General features: G+C 29.0%; 1 protein-coding gene across 7 annotated transcripts in view; it reads left to right on the top strand.

The window, feature by feature from the left end:
• LOC148233279 (neuroligin-4, Y-linked-like) overlaps positions 1-18,175 on the top strand; it is a 97,149-nt gene that overhangs the window by 59,195 nt on the left and 19,779 nt on the right. For all 7 annotated transcript variants that reach the window (XM_088189693.1, XM_088189696.1, XM_088189697.1 and 4 more), the window contains exons 4-7: positions 13,890-14,048; positions 16,745-16,933; positions 17,459-17,609; positions 17,870-18,001. In XM_088189693.1, coding sequence (XP_088045819.1) covers positions 13,890-14,048; positions 16,745-16,933; positions 17,459-17,609; positions 17,870-18,001 — 631 coding nt within the window. The remainder of the gene's footprint in view (positions 1-13,889; positions 14,049-16,744; positions 16,934-17,458; positions 17,610-17,869; positions 18,002-18,175) is intronic.

The following is an 18,175-nucleotide window of genomic DNA, read 5'->3' as shown; positions in this document are numbered from 1 at the left end:
ATAAGTAAAGTGTCTTTTCTTTACAAACAAACTACTTTATATTTTTATATAATCCTAGGTGTATAAAATTAGTACAACAAATTATAGAAAAAATATTTTAATTAAAATCAAATTATATTAAATCCTTTTAGCCATGTTAGTTTTTTTTTACTTTCCAAAATATAACTTCGGAAGCAGTGTGTTTGCGAAGCTCGCTCGGAGTTGGTTAAATTTGGAATAAATCTCGCATCTGGTGTCTTATTTGAATAAGAGCTGAGTGAGCTCGAAATATAAGGTCCCCAGACAAAAATAAAGCAAAAATAAACTTACATGCAGCATCGGTGGTGGTGACATTGTCCGAAACGCGCAAAAATACGGACAAGGAGAATGAATTGGAAGAGAGAAAGAGAGAGTGCAACGCCTCTCGTTTGATTGATGGTGTGAAAATGCATTTAGGAAAAGCGCGTCGGAGGATTTTGTGAATGGGTGTAATTAATAGGTCGTTATGCTGTGGAGTTTACGACCTTTGTTGGAGCAGTCGTTAGTCGGAGATAAAGGAGTGGTTCTTCAGCGGAAAACGAACGATTGTGGAGCGTTTCGAAGGCAAAACAACAGCATTCGGTTAACTTCCTCTTGGTGCTCAATGGAATTTACTTGTAGCTGTTGAAGTGCTTTAAATAAATTGTTCCTTTTAAACTTGAATCAAAGTAATTTTAATAGCAATCTAGAGAGTTTCTCTTATTATTATGTAATGAAAATGGTATTTTTTTCAAAAAGAACACCTTACAATGTTTTTGTCAATAAAATAAATAACATAATATAATATTTTATTAAATGTATCAATTTTCATTGTAACATTTTGTTTGATATTTACATACATAACAAATCTAAAATTTACTCATACGTAAACATAAAGGGTTATATTAATAACACAATAGAACATATTTTAGATACAATTAAAACGAGGTTGCGAATACATAAATTTATTATTTTATATAATACTTGTACGACCTCTTTTCCTGAAATCACACCTTGCAAATACCATTACGAAAATCCTTTTTCTAAAGCATTACTTAAGTGAAATTCTGTGCAAATAATAGTCTTAACACACACTCATAAATTGAGAGACTAGAGGGACTACAAATTCGTGTTTTAAATCTTACAATAATATATAATAATTCAATATATAAATGCAGGGTGTGTTGTAAATTTTTTTATATTTTTTTATCTCAGGTCTTTTGTGGTAACTGTTGTAATATCAGATTTTTTTATGTATACGTATTTCAATTCCTACGCGTTTTATTTTCTGCGTGCATAGATCACAATCGCAAGCATTGCGAAAAACCATGTATCACGTTGAAAAGTGTTATGTCAGTATAAATTATGCGAATCAGAATTTTTTGCGAATATATACAAAATATAAAACCACGTTAAAGTGTAAACGTATTATTTATTATATTTTTATTAAAACTGTGTAAATAAAATTATTATTAATTATTAATAATAACAAGGCTGCAAAGCAATCTCTACATATTTTTTCCAAGGCTTTTCTACAATTAATTGGCAAATGCTTATTTATATAAAATGTACAAATTATATCATTAGTTTTAATGAATAGGTGTGAGAATGTAATTTAATTAATTATTATATTTATAGTCACTTTTAAACCAAAGAGAGCTCACATAAATACAAAAATAACGCTTTTCATGTCAATATTTATTTAATTAAGAGTATGATATTAATATTCTGATTGAATTTATATGGGTATTTATTAGGATTTTATAGAATAGAACCTCTTTGAAGGTAAATTTCTAAGATATTCGTATTTCTGAAGAATAATTGAGGTCTCTGATGGGTATGGGTTTATTGTACGTGATTGAATCTTGACTGTGCTTGCATTAAGACTCTCCAGTGAATAACGTTCCCCATCGTAGAAACATATATATGTATGTAGAAATTCGCGTATTTTTTATGGTTTCCAAGTACTTTGTTTTTCCCCAGATAACAGATGATCTATCAATCCGAGTGCTATATCGAAATGAATGAATGAGAAGTCAGAAAGCGGATTGATCCACAACGATTGACCCAATTCCTATAATGAATTGTGGAGGTTGTGTCGAAAACATCTCAAAATATTATACGCAAACGTGCATGGAATATAATAATAAAATATTTGAGGTAGTTAAATTGATTGGATATAAATTGGACGTCTCGTTACAATCCCTACATAATAGCACTACACTTTCAAAAAATATTATAATTTTATGTAAAGCTAGATCGATCAGAATAATTACAAAAATATGTTCATATTTTAATAGACATTTTATAAATAAAAATGATTTAAATAAATTTATGTCTTGTTAAAAAATACAGCTTAGTAAAAGTTGAAACATTACACTATGAAAAGGAAAAATTAATTTTTTCTTATCATCTCACATCACTGTACCTTCATTTAAGAAAAAATGTCTTTCGCTTAAAATAAAAGCAAATTAACTAATTTATTTGACATGATTTATTAGAATTAATGAGCATGAATTTTATCAAAAATTATTGAGCTATAATTAGATTTATATAAATTTAATATTAACTGTGTTTCATTTACGATCATTCCATTGACTGATTATTTATTCATATTTAAGTGACGGTATATTTGCCTTTGTTGTATTAAACGAAATAAACTCTATGAATGATATGCACATAATAAAGGCTTCCTGTCGTAGTTTATGAATAAATTTTTTTAAGATTTTCGTACTATTATTTTTTTGTGATATTTTATCATATAAAATCATCCTTCTTATCACTTAAAAGTTTCTGTATATTGTTCATATGGACTATTTACGACAAAGACTAGTTGAGTTTTTATCGACTTTCCCGTTCCCAGCACTCTACTGGTCGCCAGATGATGGTTATTGCGACCAATGAACCTTATCGATGTGAAAGTTTGAGCAGAAATGTTGCCACCAATGTTGTTGTTTAAAATAAAAATTTAGTTGTTGCTAAATAAATAATAATATGCTTCATTGCAATATTTTGCGTTTAATATAACTATTTAGTGGGCATTTTATAAATATTTAGTGCATTTCCTAGAATATAAATAAAAAAAAGTTTAAAAAAAATATTTGTAATCAACTGTAAATGGAATTAAAAAGGTCAACTTGTGTAAAACTGTGGAATCACTAAAGCGTTTTTGCGTATAAACTACTATTCACACAATTCAGATATTTTATTAGTTTTTAGTGCCATTTAACTATTAAGTACTGTTTATATGAAAGAGAGTACACCCATACCTCGCTATACGGCCGCTCTTTATACGGCTTTTCGCTATACCGGCCCTCTTCAATTAATACACGTTTTCGATTTACGGCCTAAAATGTTTCGCTATAACGGCAAAAAAACTTTTTTTCGATGTCAATTTTTTTTTAAATTTAAAAATAGATTTAATTTGCATAATTTTAAAATGAAAGGTAAAGCAGCTAGCGCCGATGAGGCCGCATCTAAGGAATATCCCAACATTTTAAAGGGAATTATTGAAAGAGGTGGTCATAAACCTGAACAAGTTTTTAACGTAGACGAAACAGGGCTTTATTAGAAGCGAATGCCTAATTGCACGTACATTTCAAAAACCGAAAAATCTGCGCCTGGTTATAAGGTGTCTAAAGAACGATTAACTTTGCTACTTGGTGCAAATGCCGCGGGTAATTTTAAGCTAAAACCACTTTTAATATATTTGTCCGAAAATCCAAGGCCTCTTAAAGGACTAAATAAAAATCAATTACCCGTCATATGGAGATCCAACAAGAAAGCTTGGATGACTAAAGCTACTTTAGAGGATTGGTTCAAAAATCACTTTTGCACAGAAGTGAAAAAATATTTGCGAGACAATAACTTAAGCAACAAGGCTTTGCTAATTTTGGATAATGCACCAGGGAATCCTACTAATTTATCCGAACTATCTGAAGATGTCATGATTGAGTACTTTCCGAAAAATACAACAGCTCTGATCCAACCAATGGATCAGGGTGCAATAGCCACTTTTAAGGCATATTACCTACGACAAACTTTCCGACAACTTATAAGGGAAACCGATGGTAAATCTTCAATTAAAACATTTTGGAAAAACTATAACATCAAGGATGCTGTTGACAGCATCAGTGAATCATGGAAGGAATTAAAATTAACAACAATGAACCATGTTTGGAAAAAAATATGGCCAGAATGTGTAAAAAGTACTGATGCAGAAGTTAATTGCCTTCCTGAAATTAGGCAAAACATTTTGGATCTAGCACATGATCTCGACTTTGAAGGTTTAAACGAACCTGATGTGCTTGATTTACTTGAATCTGATAGGGAACCCCTTTTATATAAGGAACTCATTCAGTTGTAAGCAGAACCGGCATTTGATGAAGAGACAGAGCCTGTTGTACCTAAACAGCTAACATCAAAAAAATTGTCAAAAGCTTTTTCCTATTTCGAACATGGAATAAACATCTTCCTTGAAAACAATCCTGACGTCGAACGTAGCGCTAAAGTTTCTCGAGGAATTAACTCAGCCATTAGCTGTTATTAATCATTGAAGAACGAAAGAGACAAAAAGGCAAGACAAACAACGTTGGACAATTTTTTTAAGCCAGGCCCATCCTTACCAGCGAAAAATGAGAACGACAGTGATCTGCAGGTTACTATTTCTTCATCGTCTTCGGATTAAAGCCATTTTAAAAAAAATTATGTATGTATTCATACACATATTTTATGTAACATGAAGTTGTTTTATTTTTGTTTATGGATTATTGTTGATTTTGGAGTCTGTTATTATTTTATGTACAAATGTATGTACTTGTTATGTATGTATTTTTGATTTAAATGAAATAAAAAGATAAAATTCATTTTAAATGATAAACCATGTTACATATTTAACAAATTTGGAACCGATCCCATTGAATTTGTATGAATTTGTATTAGAATAATTGATTCATTATACGGTTTTTCGCTTTGCGGCCAAGTTTTGTGGAACGTATCTAGGCCGTAAAGCGAGGTATGGGTGTATTAGGTAGATTTGAAGTGTTTTTAATTAGATACTAACAGTTAATTACCGCATTGTTTTGTTATAAATCGTATTGGCTAATTTTTATAGCAAAGGCAAACTTTTTGTAATATAGGTCATAATCGTGTTCGAAAAAGTAATATTAGCAATTATTGAAGGTAAATACGTCTAGTACGGTTTTGGTACTGCGTTAGATACACGGTCGTGCTAGCCCGCCGTGCCCCCACTAAGTACATTAGTAGGTATCAGATTGAGTCGAGTTGATCAGTCAATTTAATTATTAAAATGACTGAATTTTATTCTCAACTCTAGCGCCAAAATAGACAAGCCAGGACGAGCAGTCGGTTCTGATCGTTTTTGGTCAGTTATGCCCCCAAAAGCATATATAAGAATCTAGCATATAGCGTCACAAAGCCTCTTTAGAGGTCGTTCTGCCGCGGCTCTGCCCTATGTCAGTATCCCCACCCTTCCCTCCTCTTCTCTAAAATTGATACAATTATATATATGGTCTACGCCGAAGCACGCAGAGATTATATCTATGCAATTGCAGAGAGCCTGCGCCACGACACCTAGGCTCATTCAGTGGTAGCATATTATACATATCTTTTAAATTGTATTTTTTAAATAATATTATATAATTTAATAGTATTTAAGATTACTTCTTTTTTATGTTCCTATTATTGCTATTGATTAAAAAAAATGTGTGAGGAATGAGAGATTCTTTTGTACATAATAATATATAACATATATATTATATATAAATAGATACAAAATATATTTTAAGATTTCTGCATGACCTTGCAGTAAATCAAGTCATTGACGCGTATGTAGACCTCCAGTTTTGTGGTTATGTTTTTTTTTATAATATAATACAATGCAAAGGATGCCTAAGAAATCGATCAAATTGGGACTTGCGACACAATTCAAGTATTAATTTACAAGAAAGCTCTGAGACCCAAGGAGAATTGTTGCGTTAGCTCGTTGAAGACGGGAAAAAAGAAATAGGTCCTATTCGTTATTTATGAGACAAATAAGAGTAGGGAAATCACTCCGAGCGACGTGCTCTAAAACCTTATGAAGCGTTTTAAAGCACCGACGCCCTTTTGCTTTAGAGAGGAACTTTTGCTGCGACGCATTTCATAAATTCGAATGGCTGCTTGTAATATACGACGTAGCAACATCTTATACCCTATTTACTGGCAATAGTTCAAAATTTTAGATAAACACGTATGAAATATTTAACTTTGTAAATTTACATTGCACACACACAAACGCGCAGCTTCAAAATGCAAGTGTTTCAGCAATTGTTTTTTTATTGATATAAAATAATTAATAATTAATATTTTCACAATTATAAAAATACGTTATATATAATAACAAAACATCATAATTTGCAATGGAGGGCCGATACAAGACTATATATCTAGCATCCCTCTATTCTAGTTAATGCCACGCGATGTTCTGTGGAACTTAAATCTTTTCCGCAAACTTGTTGTCGTTTCGTGACACATGCCACACAATAAATTTATTGTATTTATTCTTAAATTATATTTAGTAAACCTATACTCTTATTGTAACATATTTATTAATAAATCTTTAAAATACCGATTGTCCTGTGACTAATATTGTGGTTTTAATATGTTTTTATTTCAAATCAAAAGCAGTGGTAGTTCTGAGATTAGGTTTTGATTAAAAATTCTTGACAACAGTATTCTGACTTATATACTATTGACTATTTGTTAAAAGTATAACGAGCCTTTTAATCCCAGACCTTTTTATGCTGATGATTCGGAGCAAAACCAGACTCTTTGTATTTGTCTTATACAGATCCTAAAATAATCATTAGCGTGTATAATAAATTTGGTGACGTCACTTTTTTTTGCAATTTTAACAATTTTTTAAAAGCTTTTTATGTTAGGAGTAATTTAAAATGATTTAAAAAATAGCTCATTATTCATTTCTTAACAAAGTCACTATAAAATTTTAATCATTTTGTGAACTTAAGAATTAGTTACTTGAAATAAACCTAACAAAAGTCTCATTTATGTAAGCGTTTACACACGTTTACACGTCTTGGCTCATTTCTGGCCATATATATGGTAACACATATATCTTATGTGTGGGTTTAATAATATGTATGTATATGAATTTTCTTACAAATTAAACGATTAAAACATTAATCGTTTAACTAACAAAGATATATTATATAATATTCGTACTCAATCGACATTCGCGATAAAGACTAATTGTCTAAAATAAACGTCTGACGAGTTATATACCTGCACTATAACTGTACGCATTCATTGCAAGTCGAGTCGATAATTATTTGTCAATTAAATGAAACATTACAGAACAAATCTAATGATAAATTCAAAATAAGTGTTTCATTTTAGTACAAAATATATGTATATCGTACCTATGAGGATGGGGAGCCATACTATCGTATGTACGTAATAATTAATAAATAATAATGTTTTCATTGGCTAATCATATTAATCGTCATTACGCTCTGGCACATAAAATACTAATTTTACCGCCTATATCTCGTGAATTTTTATTCTTTGTAAATTTCTCACAAATCCTAAAATATTCATTACTTGATTTTCTCCAAGTATTTTTGCGCTTTTATGACATGATATCTTTTATCAAACGCTCATATAACTGTCTGCTAGAGACTCCAATTACTCGAACCATCAACTACTCGAGTATCGAATATTAAAATTTTAAAATACTCGAGTACTCGAGTACTTTCGAGTATTTACCAAATGTACCAAAATAGCTATTATTCAAATTCGTGTACATATAAATAAATAAATAAAATACTTAGTATGTTAATTTTTACAATTATTTTAACTTCACGAACATACTTTTTAAAAACAATAATGCAAAAAGTGTCTCGAATTTAATATTACTGCTAACCTTTGGTTTTATTATTCCCGTTATGGATAAAACCCTTTCCGTTGCTGTTGATGTTGGTCTTATTGTCATTAACGCGTTGGATAAGGCTTCTAATTTATATCTGTTCGCTTTTAATAGATATAAAATTTTTTGAACTCTCTTTTTATGTTCTCTTCTTTTATTCCCTTCTCTGCTTTTCTCTTTTTTCCTTCGACTATTGACAAAATAGCATTTTGTAATTCTTCTTGAATAGATTTTTTTTATTAACAATACACAATATTCTACTCCTTCTGAATAATGCGAAGAATTTAAATCTAAATCCTTCGAAGATGTATTTGGGTGAATCCCTTTTACTCTAGAGCTAAACGGTTCGCAAAGAACTGACTTTACTTTAAATGCCTTTGAAACACACAATTATTTTGATTTATATTTTAAGCTGAGGGATCAGTATTAACAATTTACAACACTTTACGCTACAACTGCATAGTCATAAAACCTAAAAAAAATTTTTGTTGATATTTCATATTGTTCATTGCCATAAATTAGATAAGTCGGGACTGTCGAACAGAAAACACAAAAGAAATTTCTCCGTCGTACCCACTAACATAGCCGACGACCGGAACTATGCAACTATGGAACTATGAAAAAATTATACCTGATAGTAACCGCTCTAACTCGGGACTTCAGGCATAAACGCCAAATAAAAGCAAGACGTTAACCTTTACCAGACCGAGTTAAAGTTATTTATGTTTCTGAAATATTTCAAAATTTTTTAATTTCGAGTATTAATCGAGTAATTTTCAAAATACTCGATTATCAAGTACTTGAAAAATAGACAAGTATACTCGAGTATCGAGTATTCGATTACTCGAATTGGAGACTCTACTGTCTGCGCATTTGACGCACGCTATTTTGTTACAGCGCTACTTTGGTAAACGCTCTTATGACGCAGCGCTCATATGACGGCGCTCATTTGACGCACGCTCTTTTGACCGGCTGCAATTATTATCATTACCTATTTACATGCTTATTTATAATTTTATTGCAACAAACATAAACTAATAAACAATGACCATTAAACATAAATTGCATTAACTTGGGAATCGTATTATTTTTCATTTAAAACGCAGACTGAGACTTTTTCACGTTAGGCGTGCCCTAGCAAAATCGGCATTCCACAAAAATATTATTAACAATTGTTATAGCCTATTCTTAACTTCATAAATATTTTTAGTAGATAAAAAACATTAATACTCTTTTTATAAAAAAATAAATACATAAATCTTTTCTTAAGAACATTATCAGGATCAATTTAATTTCAAGCCGATTAACTTCGCATAAACACCATCGAGCACGCGTTTCTGGATAGCTTCAAAATTTAATCTTCGTACGTGTGTTTGCAGCGACTCGACTCCGAAATTGAATTACCCGTCGGCGTCGCTTAGTTCCGGTCATATATCCAACGGTACCCGTTAAGGCGAGATTTTAATTAAAAAAATTGAGAATCACCGATTAACGGCGAGGAGGCTGGGAGGTTAAGACGTATGGGATGGGGTGGCCGTTGCCGTTAATTCAACCCTCGGTACTTGTATCTTCACTCTTTGCGCATTTTTGTCACGAGCAGTCGTTCGAGACGGGAACGTGACGCGACTATCCTACGAATTTCTGCCGAATCAATCGCTCAGTCGATACGGAGATTTGCTAGAGATTTTGTTTCGAGTTGGAAAAATAAACTGCATATCTGTTCTTTAGTTCGAAAATGTGAAATTTGACATCTCCGTGACACATTACGATACCAAAAATATTTTAAATCTTTGGGGTCAACATTATTATTCATTAAGCACAATAATATAAACAATTTATAAAGCAATATGTGCATATAGCATCATTTAATGATATTAGAGAGCTGTCTAATTACTTAAATAATCCTTAAAAAATGACCACCAGATTAACGAAAAAGAAAAGCTATTTCTATTTATTAGAAATAGTAAATAAAGAGAATCAAGCGTGAAATCATTATTATTTTTATATCTAGGTGTTTGTCATATAAATGTAGCTCCATAAGACAGGTCGGATTATGGCCTTCTCCAAGAATATTTTTGATGATAGTTATATTTCTTTTTACTTCCCAAGCCGATATCCGATTCCGTGTTTTATTTTTCGTTATAACGAATTTATGTTTACGATAAAATTAGGTTACGGTCGTCGGCGCGCGTGACATAAAGACGTCGTATATGTACATACGTGTTTTGTTATTGTTTAGGCCCGTGAACACGTATCGCAAAACAAATATTTTCGCAATAATAAAAATACAATAAACCAACCAGCTAAACAGGGTTGAAAAACAGCACAAAGGCATCTGCCTAATGGGTCGTATAATATGGCTCATGTCAATGTTTGGATGAGTGTGTGGTATCTGTTTAATTACTGAATTTAATTTTGGATAATAAAATTTATACTTTACTTAGATAATATAATGATGATTGCGAGGAGTATCAAACGCATATAACTGTATTATTTCAATATGTTTAGCAATTGCTTATATTTGTTTATCAGACGGTTGTGCGTTTATGAATAGTGTTTAGAAATTTACGAGTTCACAAGTTACACAGATCAAATCCAAAAACTTTAATAATATTTATGGTAATATTTATTTGAGTTTGGTATATTTTTTTATTTAACTGTAATTTATTTTATTTTGTACAAGTGAAAGTATTTATTTACCGAGCGAAAAGCGTCTGTTTATCAAATGCAAAAAGTACAGAAAAAAATTACACAACGAAAATATTGCACATGAATAGAATTACACAAATAAAAAATACATACATTATAAATTTTATACTGCAGTATTTAATTTTTATAAATATATTTTGCTGGAAATAAAAAATGATTTAAATAAATAAAAATAAAGCGAGTTTCAAATAAAATATTTTTATTAAAATAAATAAAAATATTGCTACAATTTTTTATTTTATAAAACATTAAATAAAAAATTGTTAAAATAGCTTTTTTTCGACAATACAATATGTTTATCAAACATGTATATTTTTCGTTTTGCTTTCGTTACTATTTATACACACCCAAAGGGTTAAACATGTTATTGGAGAATTTAAAATTACTATATTTTAAAATTTATTGCGTGTTTGAATTCTTCGTAATGTAATTTTCACTGTGTAATTTTATCACGTGTGCTTTTTTTTCTGTGTAGTTTCATTATAATAATAACTGTTTTCATTGACACTTTTTCTCTCTAAATAATTTTAAAACTTATTGATCGCAAATCGTACAATTTTGAGATAATTTTTCTACATCTCCAAAACACATATACGTTCCTTTTTGTGCTTAGAACGCAGAAGTAATTATAATTTATTACAAATGAGTAAAACTCTTAAAGTATATAATTTAATTGGGTGATATTTTTTTAAGACTCACTATAAACTGCGCTAATAAACAAAAAAATAAGGTTAAGTCTTTAAATTTACTTAACCTACATTGTATGTTAGTTTTAAAAAGTATTTAATATAAAGTTGGGTAATAAAACATGTATTATATTATATATATGCAGGGCTTTTTTGTGATGTAACGCGGCAATTTTTTTTACAGTATTTTTAATGTTTAAAAAATATTGACAATCTACGTAATTTTTTATTTTTTTATTTTTACGTAAATATGACGTTATTATTTTTATTTTATTTATTTTCAAGTGTAAAAGTTTAGCTTAAATTTAAAAATGAAAATTTTTTTTTACAATATTACGATTTTAAATGAGTATAAATCAAATGAAGAACATATAAACCAAATTTTGACCAATAGGAGAGCGTAAAAATCAATTATCCCTTCTCAGAAGTCAAAAATCCACGTCAAAAGCAATAAAATCGTGCCGTCGCCGTCGCAGTGGGAACGCTCGTTGCCGAGCGTTCCCACTGCGACGGCGCCGACACGATTTTATTGCTTTTGACGTGAATTTTTGACTTCTGAGAAGTGACAATTGTTTTTGCGCCCTCCTATTGACCAAAATTCGGTTTGAATACACTTTGATCAATACTCTCATAGCAATAATTTTTTAAATAAATATTTCTCCCATACTTTTATTCTTCATGCGCTTCGTGGCATAGGAAAACCTGCTTCAAATTTAATAATAATGATATTTTAATATATTTTTTTTTAGTAAAACGCTTGACAAGTGGTTTTCGAAACCTTTTTGTTTTGAAAAAGCCCTGTATAAAGGTAACGTTTTAAAGGTAAAATAATGTATGTATTGGGTTATATTCTTTTCGAATTTGGTTAAAAATAACATGACCTTTGTATAAATAAGGATTCAAATCTTTGAGATAAAGATCTTATGTATATAGCACATGTCTTTGAAATGAATATTTTTCAAAATAAATTAAAATTTATATTATCAATCCTATAATGAGATTAGCTTTACAGAGTAAACTAACATATATATTTATAGAGTAAGGTTTTAAGAGTGACTGAATATAGAGTAAGGTTTTATAAATAACTTTACCTTCTTATAAAAGTAGGTTTAAAAAATAACTACATTTAAGGCTAGCAATATATTTTTTTGACATATACTTTAAAAAAATTAAGTTTAGATAAACTAACCTGCGATAGAGTAAAGTTATACAATGAAGTAAGGCCTAACAAACTTTATAAACTTAACCTCATTGTACAAAAAAACTTTTTAAACCACATATCACTTGTTATATAACTTATATATGTACTAGTTTAGGTTTTATAAATAACGTTGGTAAAATAAATAGTAAAGGTCTGAAAAAATCGTAATTTAAATAAATAGTAGGGTTTTGTAAGTAAACGAATTTACATATGAGGTTGAGTTTCATGAGTAATCTAAACTACATATGAGGGTCGTTTTTATATAAAATACCTTTATAGCATATATTTTAATAAAATATATATATATAAAAAATAAAAATGAAGTAATATTAAGATTTAGTCTGAAAGTTTAAAATTATATTATAAATTTAGGTTTTAACCTCATTTTCACATAAGTTTATGATTTATGAGTGGAGCTAACCTGCTTTAACTCGTTTATTTACCTACATGCAAATACATTAAATTTGTGTGTTTAAATGATTATTTTATCTTTAAGTTACTTTTTAAATCTTATTTTGTATAAAGGTTAAATATCTTTTACAACATAAGTTTCTATTATATAAGGCATTAGACATATTTAAAACAAACTCATGTATTACTGGCATACTGTAACCACAATGTAAAAAATCTATATTTCTAAAAGGATTAAGAAATAAATTTGCAATAATTTTTTTACCATGTACTACGAAGTTCTTGAATATTATGAGGAAATAAAATTACGCTTTAATTATTGACATGGCTCTTAATATTATAAATGCTTCATATGTGTTATGTTACAAACCGAAACATAATTTTATGCTAGTTAGTTTACTTTTTAAATATTATTATGGGTCATATTTAAGCTAGTGTATCAACTTTAAAATTGACTTTAATAATATGTACATTAAGTTAGAAATGTCTGTCTTAATACTTTTTAAAGCTAATCTTATATACATGTATAGCTTATATTTTTCATTGGTTTTATACGTATATTTTATTTACACGAAAAACTAAAAAAGCTATTAATAATTTAAATGTGATTCGTCTTAGTCACAATAGCAATGAAAACAAATTATATTGGACTTTTTTTGTAATATACATCGCTTTACAATGAACTATAGAATAGAAGATAAATAGATACCCGTCCACCTCTATTGAACTAGAACACTATTTAATACTTTTTTTATCTCAATTGAACGTACACGAAATGAACGCTTTCTTGCTGGTTTTTTTTAAATTTCTTTATATACGATTTTTCTTTATCATTATTTATAAAATAGCTCCTAGAGGTTTTAGTAAATTTAAAGCTTATTCAATAACTATAGTTATATATTTTATGTATAAAATTCATGTATTTTTAATATGATTTCAGGATATTTACGAAAAAGAAACGACCAGAAATATCCAGTAATGATTTTTATTCACGGTGAATCATACGAATGGAACTCTGGAAATCCTTACGATGGAACTGTGCTAGCGGCCTATGGAAAAATTATAGTGATAACCATAAACTTCCGATTGGGCTTACTTGGTAAGTATTTTTATCTAAGAAACACAAACACATTGTTTATTAATTTTAATTGCTTGCAATGCTTGCTGAAAATCCTCTCAATTGAATTGCGTTGGCTTGTATAGCTCTTATTCAAGCTGCTTATAAAGATTTTACTTAGGTTTAATTTTGGTTTTGGGTGCTACCTACTTATCAGCTTTTATGTTCTCAAGTAGGAATATTATTAAGCGAAGCTATTAATATATTAAATAAATAAATAATGAATAACCTTAAACTATTAAGCCACAGTGCTTTTGCGAGTTTTATACCATTTTTATAAATATTTCAGCCATTTTATCTATTCCATTTGCCAGATAGACTGCGCGAGTCGTTTGTTTTATCACGTCAAACGTGTATGCAGAATGTGCACGTAAGATAAAGTTCTAGATACTGTACGGCTGGCAGACGGAATTACTTTGCTCTCTCATATTTTCTGCAACAGTACATTTACATAAGGCAAACACACAGGTTTTTATTGCCCTTTAGCATAACACAGACTGTTTACACTAAGTCGAGAGTTGCATATTATTAATTTTGCTAATTTGTATTTTAAAGAACAATTATGGATTTTTTATTTAGAACTAGCATAAAATAATATGTTGACATAGTACTCATGTGTATTTTTCTGAGCATTAATATATGAAACAATTCGAAGGCATTGTGTTTATAAGTATATTTGTTTAATGTTCAAATAATATAGAACCATCTTGATGTGTTTATATTAAATATATAACGATACGAATATTAAAGCTATCTTGTGTTATAGTATACATTTATAATATACTTTAGCGTGCAACGGGGCTCTTACTAAACCACTCTTATACTAACCATAATGAGATTTACGTTCCATATCTTTATTAAACTGAAAGTTTATGCTTTCAGTTTATATTAAAGTTTATATTTTAATTGACAATATAACTTTTTAGACACAAAAGATGTAGTATAAATGTTGCTACAAGAAATATGTGCTATAATATGGTCAAAAAATTAACAATGAAATATATTAAGATTATTAATTTTCTTTGATGAATTTATATAGATTATATTTAAAATATTAAATTGGCGCACAATACAATTGTTACTAGTACAGTTAGTACTGTGGCGACCACACATAATGATTAAAATTTATATATTTATTTGTAAAAAATAATATCTAATATCAATAGCATTTATACGACTAGTATTGTAAATAAAAGTTAAATTTAAATAAGTTAATAAAACATTTTACAAGAAAATTTATATAAAATTGAAGGACATAAATACGACTAATTATTAGTAACATCATGGTAATCACAGATTACGTCTATGATTCTTTGATTTAATTTTAAAATTTATTTTTATATGACGCCACTGATTGTTATTTCGATTATATTATACTTTTTTTTAATAAATAGGCGAGTCTATCATATTAGATATTAACTAAAATTAAAATAAAAAGTATTTTAAGTCATTTTTTAATATGTATTTTTTTATATAAAACTTTTATTTCAATAACATAATTAGTTTTAAAAACAATACATGTTACAGATTAATATTAATTTTTATATTTACAAGTACGTTGTTAGCTACAAAAATTTAAAAATAATAATATATAGTCAAATTTTCGTAATTATAATTTTACAGAAAAAACTAAAAAACCTTATAGAATTCAAGTTATAAAAAATAATAAAAATATTGTTCTTACAAGCATGTAAAATTAATATTAGATTCAAAATAATAAAAATAAAATAAAAAAAAGTATCATAAACCATGATCTTCATTGTGTTTTTTGCAAAATATGTGATCTGTAGAAAGTAATCATCGAATTTAGCTAATATAATTACACCGACTCGCAAACACAAAAAAAGTCACATTCTTGTATTATAAAATTAGTAGATAAGATAATTGTACACTTATTTCTACTAGCAACAATTTAGTAACATTAATATAATCATACACACAAAACAGCTTACTTATCTCCAGAATCAGTGATTACGAAAAGACCAAACTTTATTTGAATTATAAAGCTGTAAAGTGCCTAAATACGTCTTGCTTTATAACCATATTTTTTTTTATTTCTAGTCTTAGATCTTTAGTTAGGTAATAGTTAAAAATAGTTCTGAACTAGCAATTTAAATATATATTACTTATTTTTTTTACCCTTGATTTTAATATGATTAATAAATATTAATACAACCCGATAATTTATATAATAAGATAGTTAGGTATAATTTTACTTCAAAAAGGATTTGTACGATAAGTTATAAGTGTTGGTTAATAAGGAATCAATAGCTGAAATAATATTCGAGTTCTATTTTATTACGAAATCGATAATTCAAATTTAAGCTTTAACTTTTAAAACTATATAATATTATTTTCACATCATAAAATACTGATTCATGAAAATGAGAAAATTTTCCAGGCACATACATATTAATATGCATTCGCATACGTACACATTCAACGCGACCCTATTCCCGGTTTTAAGTTTTCCGCTGAACATTTGCTCAACGAAGATTAAGCGTTCTACATTTCAAGTGATATTTTAAAAACATTCCCCTTCGGCCATGTTTATGTGTGTCATACATTACTCTCATGCTTTTTACTTTGGATCTCGAGATAGCAGCTAGCTCTCGTATCATAAAGTGAAGTGCTTTCGATACGGTTGAAGTATACGTTTTTTTCCTAATTCCATATAGGTTTTATGAAGCCGAGCGTTTCCGAAGACACAATTGGAAATTTTGGACTTCTAGATCAAATTGCGGCCCTGCATTGGGTCAAAGAAAACATTGCCGTCTTCAACGGAGATCCTGGGGCGGTCACATTGGCGGGTCACGGTACTGGCGCTGCTTGCGTCAATTTTTTGATGGTTTCTCCAGTTGCTAATGGTATGTTTATTATATATAGTTATAATTTAGCTTAGATTTAACACTAATTTATATCATATCTGAGAGATCAAAAATAGTGTTTATTATACAATTCTAAATTTAATCAATCATCACAAAATATGTTTTCTGAGATTTACATTATCTCACTGATAAATATCGTGATTATTACTTGACATCTATTGATTGTAAGCTAAAATACCTAATTTTAATTTGTGAAAAAATAACTAAATTTTTTAAATAAAAATGATTAATGGATATAACTAGCTTGAATTTATTTTAATTATTTATTACAGTATTTATTCGTGAGATTATAAAAATCTAAGATAATCTAATTTATGTCAGTCAGCGATTTTACATCTGATTGGTCGATCAAATGTTAATTTATTACTACTTGAAAAATAGTATCTGTATAAAATTTGTTTCTAAAGCTTAATTATAAATAAATGTAATGTTAAGTAAGTTATTATTTTAGTAAAGTATACTAAGATTATTTTTAAAAATAATAAGTAGTTTATTTATTTTCAGGTCTTTTTCATAGAGCAATTCTGATGTCAGGAAGTGCTTTGTCAGATTGGTCACTAACATCAAATCCAATTCTGTTCACCGTACAAGTAGCCCAAAGCCTAAACTGTCCGACAGCTTCAGAGCAGTTGGCCGAGTGTTTGAGGAGAAAGAAGTAAATTTTCACGTCACATAGTATTTACTTTTTTGTATTGTTTTTTGGTTTACGTAAAGTTTTGCAACGTGTATATTTTTTAATCTAAATTTATTCCATTTGGAAATCGGCCAAACATACACTAAGGCAGATTTTTTTCAACTGGAACCGGAGACACTGACAGATTTATTATCCGATCGGCGAATCTGATTCCATTGTTGCTATGAATTATGGGTTGCATTATTATTTTATTTATTTTTTAAATATCATATATTTTCCAGATTATCAGACATAATGGCGGTGAGAGTTTTGGCGCCGAAGTACACAACCCCTTTTGGTCCTATTGTCGACCATTCCGTAATACCGAACGAGCCGGCCCAGGTCATGGGGGTGTACAAAGATTTATTCAGCAGGTACTAAAATATTATTTATCCATAAATAACACTGTATATATATAGCAAGTTTTTCGTTACGGTGCGTAAATTTACGCATTAATTACTTTACTGTATAAACCGCAGAAATTAACGTCCCATTAGCTTATTGCATTGCCTTATTTGAATACAATTTTTGCAAAAATAATATAATCG

The sequence above is a fragment of the Plectrocnemia conspersa genome, unplaced genomic scaffold (genome assembly GCF_051122295.1).
Source record: "Plectrocnemia conspersa isolate PC_06_02 unplaced genomic scaffold, ASM5112229v1 ptg000008l, whole genome shotgun sequence".
Classification (NCBI taxonomy): domain Eukaryota; kingdom Metazoa; phylum Arthropoda; class Insecta; order Trichoptera; family Polycentropodidae; genus Plectrocnemia; species Plectrocnemia conspersa.
This window is presented reverse-complemented; position numbering and strand designations above follow the sequence as displayed.